At 39.3% G+C, this 27,239-nt stretch overlaps 1 protein-coding gene across 1 annotated transcript in view; it reads left to right on the top strand.

The window, feature by feature from the left end:
- Positions 1–27,239, top strand: part of Grip163 (gamma-tubulin complex component 6) — a 249,957-nt gene that overhangs the window by 217,998 nt on the left and 4,720 nt on the right. Inside the window, exon 15 of the mRNA XM_067155466.2 lies at positions 20,152–20,274. Coding sequence (XP_067011567.2) covers positions 20,152–20,257 — 106 coding nt within the window. The 3' untranslated portion in view covers positions 20,258–20,274. The remainder of the gene's footprint in view (positions 1–20,151; positions 20,275–27,239) is intronic.

The raw sequence follows: 27,239 nt of genomic DNA, 5'->3' as shown, positions 1-27,239 counted from the left end.
CCCTAAACTCTTGCCCATGTTCTGGGTGCCTGTGCTCACGGGGAGGTATTAAGATATTTGTCATCATTCAATACGACACATCATCGCGAACTCGCTGAGAAATCACAGTTTTACGATGCACGAAGAGGAAGAGTAACAGGTGTACTGACATGATAGCCCTTCAACCAGCCAGCAAGCAAGGTCTAATCTTGGATGCCACAATAAGCTTCGAGTTGCACATTGGCCAGGCCGAAGAGGTGGACGCCAAGAAGTAGACTATTTACCAGTCAACCACGAACTACTATAAAGACAAATAGCACCTAGACAACATCTCCGTCCATGCACTCATGATCGGAGCTCGAAGCACAAACCCTAAATTTCTTGTACTGGTATGGGATTCTCTCGGTCTCAGCCTGACACAACTTCACGACATCACTATCACCTCAATAGGAGGTTCAATAACCATACTTTGCAATCAACTATATGACTTTGAAGAACCATACATCATGCCACATGAGCCTTGTAATGGTTATTTCTATCTGCCTAACTAGCAAAATCACCAGTAACTTAGAAGACAAAATACTGTGTCCTTTTGCCAGCCTCCTCATGGGGGAACTTGTATTAATTAATTAAATAAATAACCAAATTCTTGCTAAAAAGAGCCTAAAAGCCTATGTGTCTGTACACAGGACTAAAATAGGCAAAATTGCATCCCTAGTTTTCATGCATTCTATGCTGCAAATGAGAAATCTTTTTCTTTGATATTTATATTTCACTTCCTTTATTCATAATCCATCTTCTGATCACCTCTACTTTCAGGCAGATTAATGACGAATAAAAACACTGTACCTTCTCAACATTTTCCTCGAATGAGAATGATTAAATCTTGCTCAGATAGGCTGCGTACAGCATAAGGACATGTGCAAATGTTAAGTTTGCCCACCTATTACACATGGTACTTAAGTTGGCCAGCATTGAAATGTGTGTATCTTCCTCCCTAGGTTGGACGGTACAGTCGATACTGGGAAAGAAGGATCATCGCCAACAAGGCGTAAAGTTGGCCGCTCTCTGTCGCACACTGGATATATGTGATTGTTAAACCTGTCTGATTTGAAATAAAGTTGTACCTGTTCTGCGTTCTTATTTTAACAAATGTTACGTAATTATAACTAGGGCCCGAATTTTTAGGTTTTAAACTATTTTATTCCTTGCTAGCTAACTGCAGTATTTTAACTTACTTATCCATTTCATTACCATTGGAGTAAATTACTTGAATCTTATAAAACCTAAAAATAACTAAATAAGACGTTAAAACCTTTTAAAAAATGGGCTATTCAAGACAATATTACGTTATTTTGAAATAGAAGTACCAAATATTAATGAAAGTTAATGATTTTTTTAATAAACATTATGCACGATTTTTTGAAACGACTTCATGGTTTGGAACTGGAAATGGTTTGTAAGTATAACTAGTGCGAGCAAAACAACGTGATACGATACTATTCCACCAGGGTACTGCACAAATCACTGACCTGTATCTAGCAGGTACAAGCCCGCCTAGCTTGCCAGCTTAAGTGCATCTCTCATTGTGTACCGCCAACTACTGCGCTGTTCACTGTTTAGCTCTATACACATTATTGTGCGACAGACTAAAATTAATTTTCCCTATAAATCAATTTATTATTGAAGCCAGTTTAAGAAGCTTACGCATCTCAGAAGTAACGATGCATAAAGACAAGTCATCTTGAAGTTGGTTGATTCGCCAGTGGATTGGTAACGATCTGGACTTTATTACAGATGGCAGAATTATACTTTGTCAAGTCTGCCAAAAGCAGGTAAGGAATTATTTAGCATACCTCCAATAAAAAATCCCCATTACTGTAATGAAAAGCAAGTTTTATAGAAAATTATAAACGAGTTAACATAAATATTATGGGCTCTCATAAGACGAATGCTGCAAGGTAAACCTCGGATGAGTAGTAGTACAGTACGCGCAACTTTTAGTGATACAGTACCTGGTTTTACGGGGGTGAGGAGTAAGGAGGGAGCTCTCCCAGTTCCGGTAATACTGCCAAATTGAATGGAAATGAAATCTGAATTGAATCAAAAGTATGATCGATCGATATGAATTTTCTAAACCTTTATTATCTTAGCATGAATTCTCTGAAATATCACTTCTACAATCGTCGCTGCTATCTGCAGTACTATTAATTACAATCTCGTCCATGACTATCTCCATGACACCGTCGTGCCTCCAGTATTCCCCTTCCAATTCTTTCACCTTTCTGCAATACCCCTCCCTATCTGTGGCAGATACTAAATGGAATTCCCCGATGATCAGTTGTCATAAGTTAACTGCTGACATGTCTCCCGTAATATTGCGTCGTTTGAATTAGCGTTTTATTTTTGCCCATGCCAATTCAATGGCATTCAGATCACAGTTGTATGGGGGAAGACGAAGGACGACATGACCTGTTTCAAGAACAGCCATGACGTCAACTGCATAAATTTTATTAGGAGGCCTGTGTTCCTCACTTATGTTCAATCCTAACCTATATTTTGGCTTTGCTGTGTAAACAACAAAAGTACTAGTACGTAAAGTGTACGCCAGATGTCTCACGGTGATGCATAATCAATTCACAGTTTGTGTTTCAAAGGTTGCCAATACGAATCTCAAAGATAACCGAGGTCTACCGATTCAGCACTAGGGACCCCAGGTATCACTAAAAGTTGTGTGTACTGTACTAGGAAGTCCACACAAAATTAAAAGTTGAGCGTATAGTACATACCTTGAGCCTACAATAAACTATTATTTTATTTTATTTTATTTTTCCAGGTGGCATGTGACCAAAAATTACATTTTGTGCAGCACAAGGAATCTACAGGACATATCAGCAACAATGCTATCAAAAAAAGGAGCAATTTTCCATCGCACCAGCCACTAATTTTCAGTTTTCCTGGCACTTCAATGGTGGATAATTTTAATATCTGTTTATGTGAAATGCTGGTTTCGGCAAACGTGCCGTGGAATGTACTACATAATCCTGTGTTGAAGAAATTTCTTGAGGACATCAGTTACCGTAAGATACCAGACGAATCCACGTTGAGAAAAAGATTATTTGGAAAAACTGTACGAGAAAACTATCGAAGATATAAGACAGGGCCTCTCAGGGTGCATGCACTGTGCACGGTGCAAAAGACGACTTTGCTTGGTTGATCAGAGTGCAGACCCCAATCCGAGCCAAGCTTAGCCAAGTAGTCCAGAGACGAAGCGTTGGTCCGAGCCGAGTGGGACCGATGCACTGTGCACAAGAACTCTGCACCGCAGTTTGCACGCGTGAGATTTTGGGGTTTGAGAGGCCCTGATATAAGAGGTGATATAGGTGATCATTATATCTAGCTTTTGGTGGGTGAGACTACAGATAGTTGTGGTCGTTATTTCACAAACTTTATGGTAGGTAAATTAGATACTACAGAGCCTGGTAAACCTCATATTATACTGTGCAAAATGCTGGAAAAAACAAACCACAGCACCATAGCTTGCATCGTCCAAGATGCTCTTCGCATTCTTTGGCCAAGAGAAAAACAGGATGACAAGTTTTTACTTCTTTTGAGTGACAGTGCAGCATATATGATCAAAGCTGGTGAAGTATTGAAGAGTTTCTACCCTAACATGCTGCATGTAACTTGCATAGCCCATGGCTTACACAGATTGGCTGAAGATGGTTAGAAATAATTTTCCAGGAGTAAACAGTATTGTTTTTTCTGTGAAAAAGGTGTTTCTTAAAGCCCCTAGCCGCATTCTCACATTCAAGGAAATGTTGCCTCAAACTCCTCTTCCTCTCGAACCCATCATCACTCGTTGGGGGACATGGCTCAATGCAGCCGTATTCTATGCCAATCACTTTGAAAACATTAAAAATGTTATAAATTCTTTTGATGCCGATGATGCACTCTGCATAGCGAAGGCTAAAACAGCTCTCACGAACAAGAACGCTGTTTCACTTGCCTTCATTAGGGCACAATTTGCTGATCTTCCTGCAGCTATTGAGCATGTTGAGTCAGCATCGTTACCATTAAAAGATGCAATAAAAGTTGTGGACTCCATTTTAAAGAAGGAAATACCAGGACCAGTGGGTGCAGCCTATTCACTCAAGCTCACCAAAATTCTACAGCAGAACCCTGGATTTTCAACAATGAAGAATGTGTGTGCAATACTTCAGGGAGGAGAAGTTACTGATGAGGTACCATGGGGACCGAGAGCTATCGCTTCAATGAGGTTTGCTCCAATGATTTGTTGTGTGGAGCGTACATTTTCCTGCTATAAGAATGTTTTGAGAGATAACAGATAAAGTTTCACTCTGCAAAATCTGGAAATGTATTTAGTTGTACAATGTAACAGCAAATGAAAACTGTGTTCTGTGCTTCTGAAAATGTTTCTTGATGCATTGGAAGTGACAAAAATTTAACCTACATGAACCATTTATTGTATTTGCACATCAATATTCTTTGTTATTTTTAATTTCAGTTGATATGATGTGTTTGAAATGCTTTCATTAAGCCATTCTGTCCCGTGCACTCTTGTTGTAATAAATTATAAAAATAATAGCAAATATAAAGACAGGAACTTTCCACCTAATCAATACATTTATTCCTTATAAGGTACTTAGAACATTCTAATATAACAGTACCAGTTTCACCCTACTTGTGAGTCATCTTCAGCTGCTGAAGAACCTATCGTCTTAATAATAACAACAACAACATACAATGCTAAAACATTCCTTATCTTAATTATGAATGACTATTGCTAACTTATAATGATGTGTTGTGGTAATAAAATATACCTGAAAGTGTAGTTTTGAAAGTCTAAAATGTTCACCAGTTCGTTATTACACTGACCTTGATGTTCACTCATACACTAATTTATTCAAATGAGTGTTGGAATGTTGACACACTTATTTTAATTTTAAAATGTCTTAATGTTGAGTTAATAAAACATTACTTTTACTAATTGCGAATGACTAATGCTAAAATACAATGATGTGTTGTGATAATAAAATGTGCTTGAAAGAGTAGCTTTGACAGCCTTGTATGTTCACCAGTCCGTTAAGACACTCTTCTTGACGTTCACACATATACGCATTCATTCAATCCATTGTTGTAATGTTAACATACTTATTTTAGATTTAAAATATCTTAGTTGTATGGTGCTGTATTTTTTTTTTTTATCTATACATGGATTTTTAAAAAATACAGCACCATACAACTCAACACTAAGATATTTTTAATCTAAAATAAGTATGTTAACATTACAACAATGGATTGAATGAATGTGTGTATGTGTGAACGTCATGAACAGTGTCTTAACGGACTGGTGAACATTTTAGACTTTCAAAACTACTCTTTCAAGTATATTTTATTACCACAACACATCATTATAAGTTAGCACTAGTCATTTATAATTAAGATAAGTAATGTTTTAGCATTGTATGTTGTTGTTATCATTAACATGATAGGTTCTTCAGCAACTGAAGATGACCCACAAATAGGGTCGAAACTGGTACTGTTATATTAGAATGTTCTAAGTACCTTATAAGGAATATATGTATTGGTTAGGCGGAAAGTTCCTGTCTTTTTATTTGCGACTATTAGAATCATCAATATGGATAATAAAGCTAAGATTATAATAAATTACAAAAATTGATTCCAGATGCTTATTGACTTGCCCTCATATATTGATAATCAGGGTGCAGTGAGAACTGATGGTAAATGAGTTCTTCACAGTAGTTACAAAGGATAGGCAAGGCTGTAATCTTTCACCTTTGTTGTTCATAGTAGATATGGATCATTGACCAAACAGGATAAAATGGCAGGGACAGATTGATGGTGGTGGAGATTATTGTTTCAATAGGAAGTACAGCTTGGTAACTATCCTCTATTAGCACTAAGCAGAAGGAAAAGGAAAGAGATCCAACACTTCAGAGAGCAGTGCTATCGGCAAAGGGCATGAAAATGAAATACTTCCTAGGCCTCGCAAATCTTACACCATCAGAGAATAAGATCTGACCCGTCGTATAGGAAAGATGAAAGTGGGGAGCCTGACACAAGTTGAGGCAATGCCAGATTCAGCTAGGGGAACTATGATTGCCAACCCACATACCCCATGCTTGTTGCCTCTTATGATAGGCAAGGATGTATTCTACTGCCCACAGAAGGAAGGGAGGGATTGAGATGGGTGGAAAATGTAGTAATCCGTTTGGTCTGCGGCCATCCCTGCCCTAGGATGTGAATATGTCTACGGTTCATTAAATCCGTGATTTCGTTGCATTTTCCTGTTAGTCATAACGTTTAAGTTTCCAATCCAAAGCTTGTTTCTATGATTGGTTCTTCTTGTGCATCTTGAATGAACATCGGACATGACGTCGTCATTAGTTCCAAGAGTACGTGAAGTATTGTCGACGTTCAGAATATTTTTCCGAGGCTCGTTTTTGTTTTGAAAGCAACTGCATTGTACTCCTGAACTGACTTGCTAGGCCTAACATACTAGAGGATTTTCTTTCAGGGTGGTCTCCCTTAGCCTTTGGCAGTTCCCTGCCTCACTGCAAGGCAGCAGCTGATGAATTTATGTGTTATTTCCCACACAAAGGTCTCATCTTATCCAACCTTCCAAGAGAAAACTCCTCTGCTCGCAGCTATTTGTTTTCCCTTAGTTCGCCTGGTATGGTATCGGCCCCCAGACATTCACAGGTAGTACCGTCTACTGTCGCATATGGTAGCAGAATACATTCTGACCTGACACAATATAACAGTCAAAATCATTTTGTTAGGGAGATAGTATTGAGGGTAGTCGTTCAACCATTCTTTGAATATGTGTGACAGAGTATCATTCCACTTTTCTGGGATTTGCCTGTCATCATTTTACTTCACTGAAAAGAAAATGAGATAGATATAAATAATATTAAAGATTAGGGATGCACAAAAATTGTTACCAAAATTTCCATAACCTGCCAGAAAAATTCTTGGATTTTGCACAAATCAAGGGACGACATGAATTTTTGAAGTGGTTTTAACTCTTTCAGTCTGTACCTCCATGCTTAGATACAATACCGCAAACATTAACTCAGAGGTACAGTACTCAACGACTTCTTTTAGACATGTTATGGGCTTATGCCGTGTCAAGAAAAAAGCCTTCCTAGGGAACAGTCTTCTGAAGACGCAGAGCAAAGTTCTCTGCGAAACGTAAAGAGTTTCACCTTGTTTTCTTGACACAACATAAGCTCATATCATCTCTACAAGTGTCAATGTTATATTTTTTTAACAGGTTTGGGGACATGGTGCATTTCAACGCACGAACATAAAGCAATGCAGTAGATTTGCCAGCAGTCAACAGGCACATGTTTACTCACTGCATAGCCACAAGGTCATTAGTTACTCAGTAATGTTATTTGCTTTACGTGCCGGTATTTGAGCACCTTCAAATACCACCAGACTGAGCCAGGATCGAACATGCCAAGTTGGGCTCAGAAGTCCAGCGCCTCAACCGCCTGAGCCACTGAGCCCGGCTCAATTACGTTTGTGTGTCGTGGGAAGCCACAAAGTGATACATTTGTTGCAACAGCACATGTGGCTGAATTACAGTAGAATTAATGATTAATTACATTATTACACAGTTGAAATGCCAGTGAAGGAACAAAGAGTTTTTATGTATGACACATATGTAACAACTGAGTCATGTAGAGAGGTGTGTAAGCGATTTCAGGAGAGATTTCCCAGGGCTCCAGTTCCACGTATAGAAACAGAAGTCTTGTGAATAAATTAAGAACAACAGGATCACTTAATGCTGTAAAAAATAAAGTTTACAGAAATAATCCTCACACCATAGATGAACAGGAACTTATGCATGTGAATAGCAATTTCATTAGAAGATTCCAGGAATGTTTGAATGCTGAAGGACACAGTATTGTCTGTAAAAAAGGTTAGTACTCTTTACAAAGGCTATTGGGTGCATAAATAAGCAATAAATGTAATAATATCAGTAATAGAACATGCGGGAGGTTATGAATATACCGCTCGGAACATGCACATTATCTCTCGGCCCTGCTGGGAGTGGGACACACTGTGAACTATGATATGGAGATATACAACCGAGGTAACGAAATAAGCTGTGGTTACCACCCGATAGCAGTGTTGGTTAAGCAGTCATACAATTCAAATTGCTGGTAAGTAGTTATCAGGAGTACTTTCTAATTTTTATTATTGTCACTTGTTAACCAAAGAACCTTCACTTGTGTCCTCCAAGGCTGCTACCAGTCAACCTCCAAACGTTGGATTGACATGGGGTCAGCTTGTCATTTATGACATGTTTTGCTGTTTTTCAAATCATATTTTGATATCATGTCATGTCATCAGCCTTGAGCCTGGTCAGATCCTCATACACCATATTTATTCACGTATATCAGCCACCCTAATTTTTATACGGAATTGAGGGAGAAAAATATTCCCCACTTTTATCTCACATTGGTTTCTCTTCATGCATCAGTATGTGACATGCATGCCAGTGTTCTCCCCAGAAACTTTAGTCAGCCGCGTGGCAGGAATGAGTAGCCGGGTGGGGAATGCAATGTAAAAAATGAATATGGCAAAATGTCAATGTATTCCTCTCACAGCATTAACAATATCACGCAGATAAACATTAACTGCAAAATTGAACTATTTTCGTGTTAGTGTAATTTGAAATTCTAGTGTTCTACTGCTTGTTCATAATCATGTAACACCAGAAACCATTTGGTTACTGTGCAGTGCCATACAGGTTTGCACCATCATACAGAATTGAATGCTTGCATATCATTCCATGCTAATTCAGACACCACTTGCGTATGACGCTACGTGATAGTCAAGCTAAACATTCAAAATTAGATGTAATAAACACAATTATGGTGATAATAATGAAAATTTACCATTTACAGTAATTTTTAATTTAGAACACCCAATGACTTGAATATGTATTAATATGATGTAATTTGCCATATCTAGGTTATGTTAGCTTCATTATGTTAAAAGCCAGATGGTCTGTAAAACCGGCAGGGTGGTGCACCCATTAAAAAGGTCCTAGGGAGAACACTACATGCCTTATCTTAGTCACAGCAGCTCTCTCCTCTTGTGTGGTGAAAGATAGGTAGGCGTTCCGGATGAGCTGGACGGATGTGACACTGTTGAGCTGGCTGCAGTACATCAATTCCGTGTATTCTCATACCGTGATTTGCTTTCCAGCATGACTGCTTATAGGTGGGTTATGGATAAAATTTTATGGTAAGTTTTTAAATTCAAGTGATTCCGTTTGTGAAGAAACATAGTAAACATGCCGCGGGCTGAGACTTTCATGGAATGGAGGTGCTGTTGAAAATGCCAAGAAATCTAGAAAAGTGTTCGAGGGGCTGAAAAACAGAACATCCTGAGGTTGGAAATGAACTGCTTCATTATGTTAAATGTTAACTTTACGATGGATATGGTGTTTCACATGAAATGCTACAATTTAAAGCAACATGAAATAGCGACGATGCAGGCGGTGGTGGTAGTGGTTGTTATTGTTTTAAGAGGAAGTACAACTGCGCAACCAACCACTCAAAACCATAATCTGAAAGGAAAAAGTCTGATACTTTGACAAATGAAGGTATCGTCAAAAGAGGGGAAAGGCCATGAAGAGATTGAAAATTAAAATTTCTCTAGGCATTGCAAATCTAATATCAGAAGAGAACAAGAGTTATACAAGGTACAAGTAGTGGAAGCAATGCTAGGCTCAGCTAGGGGTCCTGTGGTTGCCAACGCACGCTTTCAAGCAGATCCTCTGTGAGTTACTCCTCCTAGTCGCCTCTTATAACAGGTAATCTAAGCTCATACCCACAAGGGTAAATACGAAGTGTTGCTTCAAATAAATTCTCATCAGCCTAATTGTTTAATAAGGGTCATGAAAGTAGAAATTATGTATTGAAATTCACATACATCAGTGTTGCTGTGAACCTACTACGCTGGCGTAGCACGGGGAGAGGTGATAGCCCCAGGTGGCGGATAGGGGGGTCCCAACCGGCTTGCCGGCGGACTTGAAGGAAACGAAATACCTCTCACAGACCAAAAACACAACCCCCTGTGGGTGGGGGACGCAGACGAAGAATACACCCACGGTATCCCCTGCCTGTCGTAAGAGGCGACCAAGGGATGATTGTATTAGAACCATGAAACTATTTGTGATTAGTACCACCGCGCGGAGAACATCATGGGTTGCTTTTACTTGCGCGTAGTACCACTATGTTAGGTACCAAATAGATTTGTGATTAGTACCACTTTAGGAGCGACACCATGGTTCCGGCTTGCCTATGATTAGTACCCACAATATGAGGAACACCACGGGATAGTGTGGGTCCCTGTTGTTAGTGCACGTATGTGATGAACACCATAGGCTTGCATTGCCTGTAAATGGTGCCGCAATGTGCAAAACACCATTGGTCTGTATTCCATGTGCGAATTTCATTACCTGTGAGTAGTACCATACTGTGTGGAATGTCGTGAGTCTACACTAATTTTGATTAGTAGCGTAACATGACAAATACCATGGTTCTACTTTCCTAGCAATAAGTACCATTATGAGGGGGCGATGACTTGGATTTTGGACCCCTTTAGACTAAAAGCATCATCAATTCAGTATTATGCTATAGACGCCGTCCCTTGGTCAGTAACACTATTGTTTCACATCAGTTTCTGTGAATGCGAGACATTGCGGGTCGGATCAACTGTTTTAAATTCATATCCATCCATTTATTTTTCATCCTCACGTTTTGAATTCTGGTCAGTGGAGGATTTTGGACTTTTAATTTGTCATTCCATTTTGTCTCATTTCGTACCATTAGGGGCCGATGACCTTGATTTTAGACCTCTTTAAACAAGTGTTGACAATACTAGCTATTGTTATTTTGAAGTTGTTTTTATGAGTACCGGTATTTTGCAGCTTCAGTTAAAGAACGAAGACGGCGTGTTTCCAACTCGCACAAACTGAGAGTATCGTGCATGCAAGGCAGGGCGGGAAAATAAAGGAATAATATTATTGTATGTCCCACTAACAACTTTTACGGTTTTCGGAGATGCCGTGGTACCAGAATTTTGTCCCTCAACGTGTCAGCGAGTGTACCGATAGAAGGCTCATGTATTTGAGCCAAGATCGAACCTGCCAACTTGAACGCTTCTACCGGCGAGTAAATGAACTTCTGGATGGTGACTATCGTTTTGACAATTTCAGATTGTTGGTGGCGTTACGGAACAGTTATACCGATGACATTTGATACTACTGTATGCTCAAGTTTGGAGGTGGTACATGACATAACCAACAGGCCTACAAAATATCCAGTGACATTACTACTTTCCTCGTTTCATTTCACGTTAGGTGATATAGGTTTCAAATGTTTAATTTGAATGTTAATGTCATTTATCGCAGGTGAAACGCAAAAAGTTCCCTTTTTTTAAATGCAGTCCAACCATGCGTTAACTTTAAGACATTGCTTTTCAGAAACCCATTATCTGATCAAATCCAAATTTTAATACAATATATGTCGGTATAGTTTGTACATTTCAGAATGTAAAAAACAACAACAACAACAAAAACAAATTTCAACTTTGTAAGTTAACTTTTTCTCAGCTCGGGGTGGTTGGAAAAATGCATTTCTGGTCGCATTTTGATCTTTCTATAGGTCCAACGGTTATGCTGCATGACTGAAAACTACTTTTATATGTACTGGGTAGAATGATATGGATCAGGGCAGCGGAAGTCTTGCGGTGTTACCGCGATAGCGAGTCAGGTTCTTTGATCAGAACTCCGTCGACGTCGTCTGAAGATCTTCCCTTCCATGACGAGGTGTAAAATCCAATGTTTTTCTTTCATTATTCATACTATGCATGAAGTATTGTAGCTTTCTTTGTTTTATGGTATTAAGTAGCGCCTTCTCTTTATTCATTCTGCTCTAGACGTTTTGCTTTTTAATTTACATTGTGCTTTACGCCGCACCGACACAGATAGGTCTTATGGCGAAGATGGGATAGGAAAGGGCTACAAGTGGGGAGGAAACAGTCCTTGTCTTAAGGTTCAGCCCAGCATTTGCTAGTGTGAAAATGGGAAACCACGGAAAACCATCATCAGGGCTGCCGAGAGTCGGGTTCGAACCCACAATCTCCCGAATGCAAGCTGACAGGTTCGCACCCCTAACCGCACGGCCAACTGCCTCGGTAGATGTTTTGCTTAGTTACTGGCAAATCTACGAGTAATACCGCTGAGATCGCTAAGGACCAAGAATTGACCATGCAAATCGGGAATAAGAAAGCCTTGAAAATGTCAGATCTCACGGGAAGTGGGGCTGTTCTCTAACACTCGGTTCTGCATCATTCCCCTGTCCTGGATGTAATGAGTGGTAATATAACAAATTGGCTAACGTACGTTTAAAGAAGTCGTGATTCATCCAAGTAATAAATAGCGATAATTACCCACCGAGGTGCCGGAATGTATCGCAGGAGTAAAGGTATCTACAAGAGGCTCGGTTTGAGCCGGGATCGAACCCGCCATCGCCCAAATGTCCTCATTCCACAAAGAATTCGGCTATTTTGGAGATGTAAAAGTCTTACAATAGTGTTTTGACAGTGCTGAAATTCCCAAATGATTTCCCATTCGAATAAATACCCCTGATGATTGTGGCACAGAATACATCAGCAGTATCATATTCCTCAGTCTGTTGTAAAAGGTGACTAAGAGGGTTTAAACTGGCAATCACGGAGCCTCTAGCTGAATCTGTCATTGTTTCCACTTGCTAGTGCTAGGCTTTCCTCCCTTCGTTAGTTCTCTTCTGATCCGGTCGGTATCAGCAAGCATGTAGCTTTACTTGACTTTTGATATGGTGATCAGAGCCATGGGATATGACGCTTCACGGACTCGACCTGAACCACGACTGCCTTGGTGAGAAAGCAGCAGGTAAACGGCCCTTCCCGAGGCCTTCGTTCTCCTTGCCCTTTGTCTTCTGACTAGAGTACAGAGTGTGCTTTACAAGGGCGCCCATACACGGGGGCAAGGTGGGGCTGCCCCCCCCCCCCCTCCCAGCTCTCACGAGAAGGCAAAAATCTAATGTAGTCAGGTGTTTTCATTTCAAGAAAATTATTTAAAAGTCAGTATTACGTAGAAGTGGTAGTACCGTCTCCCACCATCAGGCAGGGTATACCGTGGGTTATTCTACCGCAGAATACAAGTCGCCATTTATCTTCCAAAATATTAAAAATACTACATACCTCAGGTCTAGCCCTCTCCCCCTACAAACTGTCATATGGGCACCCATGCTTCACCACCATCACCATTCGAAGAGTGGTGGTGGTGGTGGTGGTGGTGGTGGTGATCATTGTTTTTAAGAGGAAGTACAACTAGGCAGAGAGTAAAAAATGGAAGGGGACCGACACTTCGAAAAATGAAGGTATCGGCCAAAGAAAGACAAGGGCCATGAAGGTTGTGGAAATGAAAGACTCCCTAGGCCTCGGAACCTAATACTGTCGGGTTCGGAAAAGAACAAGTGTTGACCAAGGATAAGATGGATGAAAGTGAGGAGTCTGGCACAAATAAGTGGAAGCTATACCAGGACTCAGCTAAGGGCCCCGTGGTCGCCAACCCACGCTCCAAAGTTCAGAGCCCCTGGGTCCCCTTTTAGTCGCCTCTTACGACAGGCAGGGGATACCGTGGGTGTTACTCTACCGCCCCCACCCACAGGGGGATCACCGAAAAATCTGTCGAGACTAACGGCGTAGAAGTCAGATGGCGGTGTTTCAGATTGATGTAGTTCCCACTTCTGTTGGATGCTTTTCTGTCACTTTTTCAACTGTATATATCACGTCATTCATTTCAACTCATTAACTCCTCTGATGAGGTTGACGTCAGGAAGGGCATCCGGTCACAAAAACTCGCCATATCACATACCCGACTCCGTACAGAAACAGGATAAGGGTTGGACAAACAATGTTATAGGCGCAATGTATGGGCAGTGGCTGCAATAAATATTATTATAATATGACCATTGGAGAATTGCTTCAAATAACAGAGTTTGTAAGCAAATCGAACCAGTACGGTATTGAGCATACTTAGTAGAGATGGGTAGCATTTAACGTAACAGTTAGTATAACTGTTCCAGCCAGCTAACATGTTATCGGAATAACATGTTACTCAATTAACCCTGTTACATTTGTAACAGGTTGCAATTCTTCCTCGACCCTTCATTATTGCATTAGTCATTTCGTCATTCTACATTACTTGATAATTAACTTTCATTACGATTTAGCATGGTTGCGTTTCGTCGTCTTATTCTGTTAAACACTGTTCCATCTCTCGAGATAACAGCCTCAGCTCTGTGGAACACTATTCCAGCGCAACGAGAGTTCTGTTGAGGTAACATCGGTAACGTTTCGTTGTGTTATGCTGTGGAACGACGTTCCATCGCAATGAATGTTCTGTCCAGATAACAGCCTCAGCTCTGTGCAGCACTGCTCCACCACAACCAAGTATTACGGCCAGGTAACAGCCGCAGCATTGTAATTCCTGAAGCGTATCATTATTCTGTGAAGTCGTAACGTTTCGAAAGATCTCCGTTCAGTTTTATAATGAATAAAACTCCGAACACAGAGCCTATATACAGACATATTTTTCAGTGAATATTTACTTCGTATGATATTTCTGAACATAGTCATTAATTTAAAAAAATTCCCATCTAAATATGAGAGCCCATTCAAACTCGGCCTCTTCAGTTTTTACTGATCACCGAATGCGATTTTAATGTACGGTTTTCTAGTGAAATAGTGGAAGTTGGTTACGCATATTGTGCGGTAAGTAACTTATTTAATTTTGTGTATTATTTCGAGAACTGATTTTCATGACAAAAGGTATTTATAACAATTTGTAATCTATGCCATATGCATTTTATGTTCACCGATTTTATATTTGATTATACTTTTCTTTAACCGGCTTTACGTCGCACTGACAAAGATAGGTCTCTTTGCGACGATAGGATAGGAAAGGGCTAGGAGTGGGAAAGAAGCGGTCATGGCCTTAATTAAGAAACTGTCCCGGCATTTTTCTGGTGCAGAAATTGGAAATCACGGACTGTCGACAGTGGAGTTCGAACCCATGATCTCTCGAATGCAAACACACAGCTACGTTCAAAGCGTAGACTATCATTGTTTGTGTACGTCTACATTTTGTCTTTTTGCATCTACTGCATTGATTTCCTACAATTAGCACAAAAAATATGGAAGGTCTAGTGAAAAGGGCGAAATCCGAGTAGCCTACATGTAAAATGTTTCCTAGATTCAGTTTTGTCCTATTTCTGTATGATACGGTTTCATCGGAGTAATTAATCGAAACCGTCACATCACGGTTATCAGTGGAGACGTTTCCGGTCTTTTCCATACCCAATTTATACAGCTGTCCGCGTAGTATATTACGTGGCTGTGTGGTCAAAGACGCATGGCGATAGACTGCACATAAATGATTTTTAAGAAATCCCACCCTTCGACAGATTGCGCAGATTGACTTACCCGTCAAAATACCCGGCGCCTTCTAGCAAAAACTTCGTTCAGTAACATTATGCTTTGTTAGTTTTGGAACATGTTATTTTTATAACATCTTATTGGAACTGGAACTCGAATGTTGAAACATGTTGTAAGAAAATAACAGTTTAGCCCATCTCTAATATTTAGAAAGAAGCGCTTCTCATTTTTTGGACATCTTATTAGAACACCTTACCGGTAGTAGAAAAATAATTGAAAAAGTGTCCGGCTCCATGGCTAAATGGTTAACGTGCTGGCCTTTGGTCACAGGGGTCCCGGGTTCGAATTTTAACCATCATTGGTTAATTTCACTGGCACGGGGACTGGGTGTATGTGTTGTCTTCATAATCATTTCATCCTCATCATGACGCGCAGATCGCCTAAGGGGTCAAATCAAAAGACCTGCACCTGGCGAGCCGAACATGTCCTCGGACACTCCTGGCAATAAAAGCCATACGCCATTTCATTTCAGTTGAAAAAGTAGGTATGCAATATCAATATCATGATTAAATGGATCGCAGAAATTAAGAATTATATTAATGAATTCCAAATTACACTAAATGATCAGAAGGAAAAAACAGACAAAATTATGATTCTCAACGACTCACATATGAGATTACAAACCAAAATTAATAAAAGGGCAAAAGGTAGAGTTTTCTCAACAGAAGAAAGGATGTCGGCATCTGAGAGGATGAGGAAATACCGGTATTAGGAAGCATAGGAAAGCCAAATTTTCTTTGTATAATTGATTGGAGTAGTCCTATATTGGCCATACAATGTAAAATAATATTCGATATTAGCTGAGAGAAGTCAAATACCACCTTACAGTACGAGTGATTACAATATATTATCATGGTACGGGTACGTGGAACCCTCGGAACTTTTCTGGCTCCCCAATAGAAGTCGTAGAGCATAGCCCTAAAAAATCTATAACTTTACACCAAAGGCAAAGAATAATGCACTACTACCGGTACCGTGGTTTTGATAGAAACTTACGGCAACAGACTGCTTTTAGCTGCAGAAACACAGTGGAGGAGTAACTCGCAGTACAATGCCGTTGGTGCCTTTCCACGATGCCATGCTTCAGCTCCAGGTAAAAGGTGGCAGGTACCGGTACCTAAAACACAGACCCAAGCCAGAGCCGTTTACTTCTCAATCTTGGCCCCAATTAATCATAAAATGCTTACACAGAACTGCAAATAAATACGTTAAAGGCCACAATAGTCCAAGCTCTTTCCATGAAGCAATAACAGAGAATTATGCGCAAAATTCCCTGCGGAAGAGGTTAGCTAGTATCAAAGATAACCATAATAAAATATAACATATTAAGAAAGATACGGTACTGCAATGTAACAATGGAATCACTGCCCTATAAGCTGGAAGGTTTCTTCGAAAACGATGTCCTGTTTTGCTTTGTAATTCGGATAAGTTACTCTGTTGAATTTCACTCATGCAATTGCGTCTATTTACAAATGGAAATAATTTGTTCCGTATTCTTACGACCGTACCGTGCCGTACCTTTTCTCGCTTCTTCTTTAAATATAGTGTTTGAGGCAAAGTACGCAATTTCTGCATTTTGTGATATCCGAGATTTCTGTTTGTACTTCAGATCTCGAAGATTCTGCACAATCAATTATTTAAATCGTTACGTGGCTGATAGATTTCGAGACAAACCAAAATCGTAAGACAGAAAACATTCCTAGTCCCGTAGAATCACTCATCGTTCTAACAACTTCACCTCAACGGGTAAATCGAGTTCATTGAAACAATACGTACGGTTTGCTATGGTCGTTCTGTTCTGCTAAAGGCTTTGGTTTGGAATTAATCTACAATAATATTGTTGTAGCACTCGCAACACGAAAGAGTCTAGTTCGCTGATAAGCGGTGAAAATGTCTGTTCTTCTGATTGGTAGTAAATCATCCGGAAATGGAAGACGGAGAAAACAGCGCATGCCAATGAAAAACGAAATATCTTGTAAGTATTAAGGTTTAAAAGAAATCCTGTACCAGTATTTAGTTATTTCATCATTTCTTCACAGCTTCACCACCATTGTTTCCTAGACTAAATTCGATCGCCAGTGATCGTCACGGTTCGGTACTTTTAGGACATAAACCGCATTGTTGTCGGCGCATATTTCTTAGACTGCGCTACCGGTACTTTTTCCGTCTTCAGTTAGAACATAAATGTTCAGATTCTATTAACATGAACGTACCGTATTGACGATGTTATTGGACAGTGAGAAGAATAAAACGAATAATTTCCATTTTTAAATGGACGCAGTTACCATGATCGTGATCATTTGACATGACATTACCGTACGTACAGTGGGCAAAACAAGATAATTTTTAAGGTGATCAGATACCGTACTGGGATAAAATTAAAAACGACATTTTCCTCCTTTCATATATTTCGGTAAACTTAAATGGTGGATGCCCCTGGCATGGAGGCCCGAGTTCGATTCCTGGTACCAGGGACGGACGCAGAAATTATTTTCGAGGTAGGGGGATGGGAATATTCTTGCTTCATTCATTTTTAATCTCATGCTGCTTACTCTTAAAATTTAAAAATAAATCTTTAGAAAAAATGTTAAAATTTGAGGGTTTCTATAAAATAATATTAGGAGCATACAGCAAAATACTGGACACATTATGAGATGCTCTGATTTATTGGAAAAGACTATTATGCTTGGGAAGGTGGAGGGGTCTCGGAGACGGGGGCGACCAGCATTGAGATGAATAGACTCCATCAAATCCAACATGAACATGTCACTGAAGGATATGTAAGGCATATGGTTGAAGACCGATACATCTACATCGATCCATGCAGTCACCAGGATCGATGTCGACCTGATGGCACCTGAGCATCATCACTGCAAAATTAGGGACAGTAAATTAAAACATTCAAAATAATACAATTATTTAATTAAGGCTTACATTTGTGTTCATGTTGATGATTACAATAGCGCAAGTCTCCTGGGCTTTTGGCCAGCTCATAGATTATATTTTCTACAGTCACAAGTTCTTGTGTATATATAAAAGAGTTAACCTACTCAATTTTTCCTGTGCAGTCATATTTTGCAAATAACTTTTTAAATACTTTAGGAATGAAAGAGAGCATTCTGGTGTTGCAGTGGTTACTAGTAAGACAGCAGTTTCAGTACTTGATGTGTTGTTGGAAACAATATCACTGTCACAAACGTTAAGTGCAGAAATGAAGTCCATTGGTTTAGGATGATTGCTTTTAGAAGAGAACTGTATTCCCCATATTTTGAGGTCACAGGAAAATACAACTTTACCCACACTGATATAATCTAGCCATTGAATCTTAATGAATCAAGAGCAATATTCATGTCATCATCCAATGCCTTCACAGTTGATTGAGGGAGAATTATTTCTTATGTTCTTCAGGAAATATCTGTGTTGTAGAAATCAATCATGTAACTGACTCAACACATAATCAATGAAGGGGAATAACTCCTCTGGGTCATTGGTCCCGTAGTAAGCTCAATGTATTTGTTGACCAACTTTCCGAATAATCTCCAGCTTATCAACTCCAATTTTTTCCCTCCAGTTTCTTCTGATAGTAAGAAAATCAAAATGAACTTGGATTTCATGTCTGTCAGTTCTTTTTTCAAGATCTTCACACAGATTAACACAAGTCATCATATCTACCTGCTTTGACTGAAGAAGTATGGAAAGTCCAAGGGACAAGCTAAAAATGTGATTAACAATAACCATAGATACTATAAATTCAGAATGTTGAATCACAGCTGTGAATGAAAATCCTTTTTTTGATGTTTCAGAATCTACAAAGTTCTAATTTCTAGAAGTGAGTGAACAAGATTATGCAGACTTTCAATGAGAACATGGGCCAATGAAAAACCAAGAGCATCATATACGGGAACGACATTTTTGCAAATGATGAAAGATTGTTTCTGAATGTGTATATAACAAATGCAGAGGGAGAAATGTTCAATAACTAAAACATCTGCAGTTTCATCTGCTAAACACTAAAATATGTACGAGGGGCATGCCATATTGCTTTACACTTTATTTTTTGTACATCCGGGTATGGGTCACATTTCACTTTTGAAGGTGGTGACGTGTAACTAGTGTCTTGTTCCACCGTTTGGTAGCAGCACACGCAAAGGGGCCAATGAATGCACTCGTTATAGCCATTTCATAAAAACACTGTCCGCGTAGGAGCAGACAACATGCAAAGCAACCATCAGGGACAGAGCTGTATGACTTGGTTCCTATGGAAAGAAGACGTGACCACTGCAGAAATTCATCGGCGCCTGGTGGCAGTCTGTGGCTTGGTGTGAAGGTCGTGTCTTGCTGTCTTATAGACTGGTTTATACCCCTCTTGTCATCCCTCACAATAACACGGGTGTCCAGCCAACCGTTTTTTCGTATTGCAAAACTTTCCTAGTGCCCTTTGTACTTTCTCTTTAAATAATAACCACCGTCACCATGGTGGTCTCTGTTTCCCAAGACAAACAATAACTTCAACAAATGAAAAACACAAAGTTTTTAACACATCTGTTTTCCGCTGTTCAGTTTCAGAAATGCCTCATTTCTATGGCTTGACTTCTTACAAACAGAAGAAAATGCAGCAGCAGCAGCACCAGCAACAGCAATGGAATGGATATTACAACAAGGATAACATATACTCAGCACAACGTAAGTTACTCTTAGCGCAAGTCCTACTTAAATTGAAGAATTATTTGATATGGTTTGGTAATAAAAACGTTACCTTGCAGATGAAGAATTATAACAAATTCATCAGATTAGACTTATTTATTGAAACAGGTATACATAATCATTTATTTTATGTGAAGCACTCTTTTATCTGTTCAACTTATCATTAAACCAAGGTGTTTTCCCAGAGGAATGGAAGAAAGGATTTGTTAGTCCAGTTTTCAAAAATGGAGATAAAACTGATATAAAACAATATAGATCAGTTACAATTTCTTCTAATATTTCCAAAATGTTTGACTCGATAATTCTTGACAAGATCACACCTATCTTTAAAAACATCATCATTGATGAGCAACATGGATTCTTTTCAAGACGGTCAACCTGTAACAATCTTCTTTTATTCTATCAATTCCTCTTGAATGCAATAGAGAACCACTCTCAGGTGGACTGCATTTATACAGACTTCTCAAAAGCTTTTGACATTGTTGACCATGATATCTTGCTGCAAAAACTAACAGGTTATGGAATTAGTGGGCTTCTCCTCTCCTGATTTAAATCGTACCTTAAAAATCACCTGTAGATTGTTATAATAAGGAATCATTTTTCTGTGCCTATTATTGTAACCAGTGGAGTTCCTCAAGGGGCTCACCTTGTGCCCTTACTTTTTACTCTCTACATAAATGACATTAAAAATATACTTAAGAATTCTGAATTGGTTTTGTTTGCTGACAGTGCATAAATTTTTATGTAATTAATTGTCCACTTGATTGTTTAAAACTTCAAGAAGATTTACAACATCGGGAAAAGTACTGTATACGAAATGGGTTGAAACTTAATCATGAAAAATGTAAAATAATATCATTTTTTAAAAACAAGAAGAAAATATCATTTCACCACAAATTTAGTAATAACAACATTCTAACTCCTGTTTCACAAGTTAATGATCTTGCTGTTTTATTCAGTTATAACCTATCATTTAATGAACATATTGAAAATATTTGTAAGACATCATTACAAAGACTGGGTTGCATTACTAGATATTCCAGAGAATTTAGCTACATATCTATTGCTGTATGTATTTATGGTACACCCTATACGAGAATACTGTACACCTGTATGGAACACTTCTCATCAGACCTCTATCTATAGATTAGATTTAGTACAACATACTGTAAATTTCTTCGTTTATATTCATTTAGAGCAGGATTCTCATATGAAAATGTTGATTATATAGCCCAAAACAGTCGTTAAATCTGCATAGTCTGTCACAGTGTCGTGAATTCCTGGATACACTTTTCATTTTTAAATTGAAAAAATTGAAAAATTGAATTAACCTATATGTACCAGACAGACACACAAGGTTTAAGAATACATTGTCTACAAATTCGTACAGAACTAACTATGCTTTCAATGGGCCAATTGAACGAACGTCAAGATTTCTAAACAAAGTGGATATTGATATATTTAACTGCTCATTGTCAAAATTTAGAAATCACTTACATAATCTCCAGAAGTGACTATTAATTTCCTGGGCTTACTTGTAATATAACCTGTGTATTTATCTGTACATATATAGATCTTGTTATACTCCACTGACCTTTGTTTTTAGTGTGTTTTGTTTTGTTTATTTTTCTCTATTGTGTGTAAAATGGTATTACCGTTAATAAAATATTAGTATAACCATGAGTTTAGCTTTCCAGCTCTACACTACACAGCCACCATCACCCCTCCAACCCAGGTTCGCTCTTGCCCCCTATGGGAGTGAGTGGTATTTTTTCCACTTACTTGAGCCAGTCTCCTCCCACTCCAACCCGACGCTAGTATATTTACGAGGCCCAGGGAGTGTTTAATTTTCATACCCTTAGTGGACCTTTCCTTTCTTTTCTTTTGCCGATACCTTCATTCTTGAAAGTGTCAAAGCTCTTCAATTTTCCTTTTTTTTAGTTTTAATTAAGATGGTTGCCCAGTTGTACTTCCTCTTAAAACAATAATCACCAACACCTTATGGTCGAGTGTACCAACTTTGCTTAAGATTTGGCTACCCAGTGTGTACGTAAACATGTTTTAAATTTAAGGACTGCTTACGAGCAAGCGTGGAGCACCATTGTTAATCAATGTTTAGTTAAATATGTTTAGGTGGCAGTGGAATTAAACACTAGCATGATGTTTTGCTTGCTAGCGAATAATAGTGAATGCGCTTCGGTGATTTTGTGTTGTTTTTTTTTTCTTTTTTACAAGGAATATTCATTTCTTCATATTGTTCAACCTTGCTGTAGCAGCAATTATATTTAGAGCTTTATGGACTTCATCTCAAACCAACAGAGAAAGCAGGAAATCTCCGCTTTTATACAACATTCTGCCTATCTACGGTATTTCTGGTCCTACTATGTGCCCTGTTGTACATGTGCTCTTCTCTGGTTCGTGGGTTCAGCAGAAGTGTTAAGAGAAATGTCCCAATAAATAACCGTCTTGTATTTCACTTCTTTCGAATTGTGCTCTCTTGCTGCAGTTCTGAAATATTGGACTGTCGTGGACAAAACCAGGCGATCTGTACCCGCAATATTTAAAGAAGCATAAGGCTGGACGGAGAAACATTGCACAGTGTTGCCATATTCCTGCATTCCTTTTTCATTTCCCTCACTTCCGGCTCACTTATTCGTTTGTTCAGACCGCTGTGCTCTGTTGTAGACTATTTGGCCATACTATGACTGACTTGGTCTCATGGTCGGTTATTTTTAACAGGGGCTGGGCTGATAAGCTCAGACAGTAGAGCGGTGGCCTTGTCCGACTTGTTGGCTTAATGGTCAGCGTATTACCCTTCGGTTCAGATAGTCCTGAGTTTGATTCCCGGCCCAGCCAGGGATTTTAATCACTTCTGACTAATTCTTCTGGCTCAGGGACTGTGTGTTTGTGAATGTCCCAACACTCCTCTTCGTTTTCAGACACCACACTACCAACAACCACAGAAACACGCAATAGTGATTACATCCCTCCATACACGGTTGGTGTCAGGAAGGGCATCCGGCTGTAAAAGAGGGCCACATCCACATGTGAGATGCAGTTCACACCTGCAACCCCACAGGTGTGGGAAAGAGATAGAAGAAAAAGAAATTGAGCACTGGTCTTCTAAGCCCAACTTAACAGGTTCGATCCTAGCTCAGTGCTCACATACATCACCCTCGTGTCCATAAAAGAACGCCTATGGGACTAAATTTTGGCACCTCGTTGTCTCTTAAAAGTGTAAAAGTAGTTACAGGGTGTAAAATCAATAACATTATTATTTTTTAACAGGAGTGCTACCTGTAGCTTGCCAAATTCAACATACCCACCCTTTGTCTCTATACACCTTAGTACCCAGCAGAACAAGCCAGTTTTAGACCTAACCATAGTTGTGAAGACCAAGTTCTTGCATTAACAACCCACATTAAAGCAGGTTTTGAAAAACGACTGAAGAGTGGTGCAGTGTTCATAGACCTTACAGCCGCTTATGATACGGTTTGGAGAGAGGGAGTTGTGTATAAGTTTTTTAAACTTGTTGGATGCAGAGTAATGTCACAACTCAAAAACAACATGCTATCAGATAGACTGATCCAGGTAGTTATGGATAACAAACATAGTAAAGTTAAAAAGCTCAACAATGGTCTCCCTCAAGGATCTGTGCTCTCTCCATTGCTGTTTAATATGTACATTGCCGATATACTCCGTGCTACTTGACGCCAATTCGCTTACGCGGATAACCTAGCAATAGTTACTCAGCAATCCAATGTGAATGAAATAGAAGCAATTCTGAACAGAGACCTTGTCATTTTCAGCGAGTACTTTGATAAGTGGTGTTTGATACCTAGCACCAGCAAAACGGAAACCTGTCTCTTTCACCTTAATAACAGGCAGGCGAACGTTACTTTGAATGTTTCCCTCGACAACTCTCCCCTACCACACAATTCTAACCCCAAGTACCTTGGAGTAACTCTTGATCGGACGCTATCCTTCAGGAAACATTTAATGAATACCACTGCTAAACTGAAGACCAGAAACAATATCATTCAGAAACTTGCAGGTTCTACATGGGGAGCATCAGCATCCACTCTTAGGTCGTCAGCACTGGGACTGGTATACTCTTCTGTTTGGTTGAATAGCCCTTATGTTAAGAATATTGATGTTGTTCTGAATCAGACGATGCGCATTGTCAGCGGCGCAGTCAGATCTACTCCTCTTTTCTGGTTGCCAGTCTTGAATCACATAACACCTCCAAGGATTCACAGACAAAATAACCTAATTGGCGAGTTCAGGAAGATAACAATGAACCCAAGTCTTCCCATTCATGAAGACATGGTTGTTAGGTATGGACGTCTGAAGTCAAGATCTCCACCCATTCAGACTGCAAGGGAACTCATCAATAGGAACTTTAACGGTTCTGATGAATGGCAATTGGAGTGGACCAACTCAGCTCCAGATGAATGGCAGACCCCCTTTAGTCTCCAACACCCACCACCTGGTTTTAATCTCCCCAGAAGAACTTGGGTTCTTCTCAACAGAGTCCGTACCAATCATGGACGATGTGGCTCATTGTTGCATATGTGGGGTATGCGCTCCTCCCCTGAGTGCGACTGCGGTGAGAAGAAACAGACCATCCGTCATATTGTCACTGAATGTCCTAGGAGGTCATACTCCGGTCAGCTAAAGGAGTTTGTGTGTGCTTCTGACGGGGTTGTACAATGGTTGGACAGCTTGGATTTAAGTTTATGAACTGTTTTAGAGATTGGTTGATTGTTTAAGGTGTTATATTGTTTGTTATATTTTTGAATATTTGTATGTAGAGTTATGTACTAGCCATAAGCTAAATAAATAAATAACCTTAGTACCATAAATGTAGGACATAAAACAAATACAAAATAGTAAGTTCAAGGGAAAAAAGGTATGCGAGGTGGGGGTGGCCCACACCACCCACCAATAGAGTACCTGCCTCGAAATATGTATAGAAATACAATAGTTTTACGGAATCAGTATTTAAAATATAGTTAGATACTTAATAATGACACAAAACAGAATATAACTCCAACTGAACCGCTAACTCAGAAGTGAGAGGTTTGGCAACTCCAGGCAACAAGAGCCGTGGCAACCGCAGTTGGCCCACCCCGGCAGGTGGTAAATGGACTTCCCTCTAAGAACTGTCATGACGCATCTTTCAATATTACAACCTTAGCAACAGTATCTCCCATAAGTAAACTACTGTCACTTATTTCTTGACAGCTTATATGGAAAAATAACCTTTCCTGTCCAAAAGATCTTGGAATTTTCTCCACCTGGAGATCTGATGCAAATGTGAGTGCTTTTTTTTTTTTTTTTTGCTAGGGGCTTTACGTTGCACCGACACAGATAGGTCTTACGGCGACGATGGGATAGGAAAGGCCTAGGAATAGATATCAAGGATAATTACTTGTAAAAGGCCTAGGAGTCGGAAGGAAGCGGCCGTGGCCTTAATTAAGGTACAGCCCCAGCATTTGCCTGGTGTGAAAATGGGAAACCACGGAAAAATGTGAGTGCAGTCATTGATTCCAATTACACCAGAAAATTTAGCAATATTTTGCTTTAAGCTTTCTATTACCTCTCTGTTTTCTGCTTGTGATGTTGGGAAGTAAATATAGCATTTATTGAAGGAAGCTATAATATTATCCACGTTGTGTATAATCCAAGCTGCTGCTGTTCTGTGGATATTAACAATATCAACTACAACTATGTTATAGGAACCACTGGCATAATATCGCAATGAAGTCAACAGTCTGCTGATAGCAGAAACAGGATGATTTATCTGTGTTGGAAATTGTAGGTTATTTTTCATTGTTTCTTGATGAAATGAAACTGTGTTTAGATAAGCGAAACCTTTCCACAAATTTCCTGACATTAAGTTATTCAAAAGGTTCACCTCTTTCCTACCTTCTCACTCATTTCCATTCTATTTCAGATATAACAGTTCATCTTCAAAATAATCTCCAAATCTGGAAGCCATTTTATTTTCTCTGCTAACCGCTCGAACTTGGCCGTTTAACATGAACAGACTTCAAATAACAATCAGAATGGATGCTCTGCAGCTTTATTTAAACAAGGTTTAGGAAAAATTACAAATGCTGGTTACGGTAAACATGGGTTCATACACTTAGCCATTAGTCTGTTGTTCTCTTAGCCTTCATCATTGCTTCAGTATCCTCCTCTTCCGTCCTCTGAACATATCCACACCGTCTTAGTTTATTTATTTCCATTCTGTCAGAAAAGCTTTTCTTCTCCAATTTCCTTCCTTTCATCCTCATTTCTTACTCTGTCATTTGTTGTCTTTCCTATCATACTTCTTAAAAATTTCATATCACAGACCTGGATTTTACTCACCTGCCTTTTGTTAGTGTCCAGGTCTCTGCAGCATACATCAGTAAGGGTAAATCATAATTATCTTTTTTCCAAATAAAGTTCCTCGCACTCTGGTAAAATATTGTATCCTTTTATCTCCATGTCCAATTCTCATCACTTTGCTTCTGAAGCTTTCCACACTTTAGGTCTTCTTCCTCAATCCTCTTCTCCTTCTCCTCTACACAACATTCTTATCTTGCTTATTTTCATTCCATAATTACCAATATATCCACTCAGTATGTCAGTTGCCAAACATTTGCTCCCCACACCATGAACATCACCACTTTCAGCTTCCTGTCCCCTTATTTCTTCTTTGCTTCCATTGTAATTTCATCCACCACCAAATTAACAACAGTTGTGACAGCACACTTCCCTGGTTGTACGTTGCTTGCATATACCCGATTATTCATTTTCCAAATCCTTTCAGCTTCATCATCATCAGTTAACCGTCTCCAGTTTCCCAGGTGCGGTGTATGAGCACTCGCCACTTTAGTCGATTCATGTACCATTCTTCTTCCTGTACTTGGTTCCAGTTCACTCCTCAATGT

The sequence above is a fragment of the Anabrus simplex genome, chromosome 11 (assembly GCF_040414725.1).
Source record: "Anabrus simplex isolate iqAnaSimp1 chromosome 11, ASM4041472v1, whole genome shotgun sequence".
NCBI classification, from domain to species: domain Eukaryota; kingdom Metazoa; phylum Arthropoda; class Insecta; order Orthoptera; family Tettigoniidae; genus Anabrus; species Anabrus simplex.
This window is presented reverse-complemented; position numbering and strand designations above follow the sequence as displayed.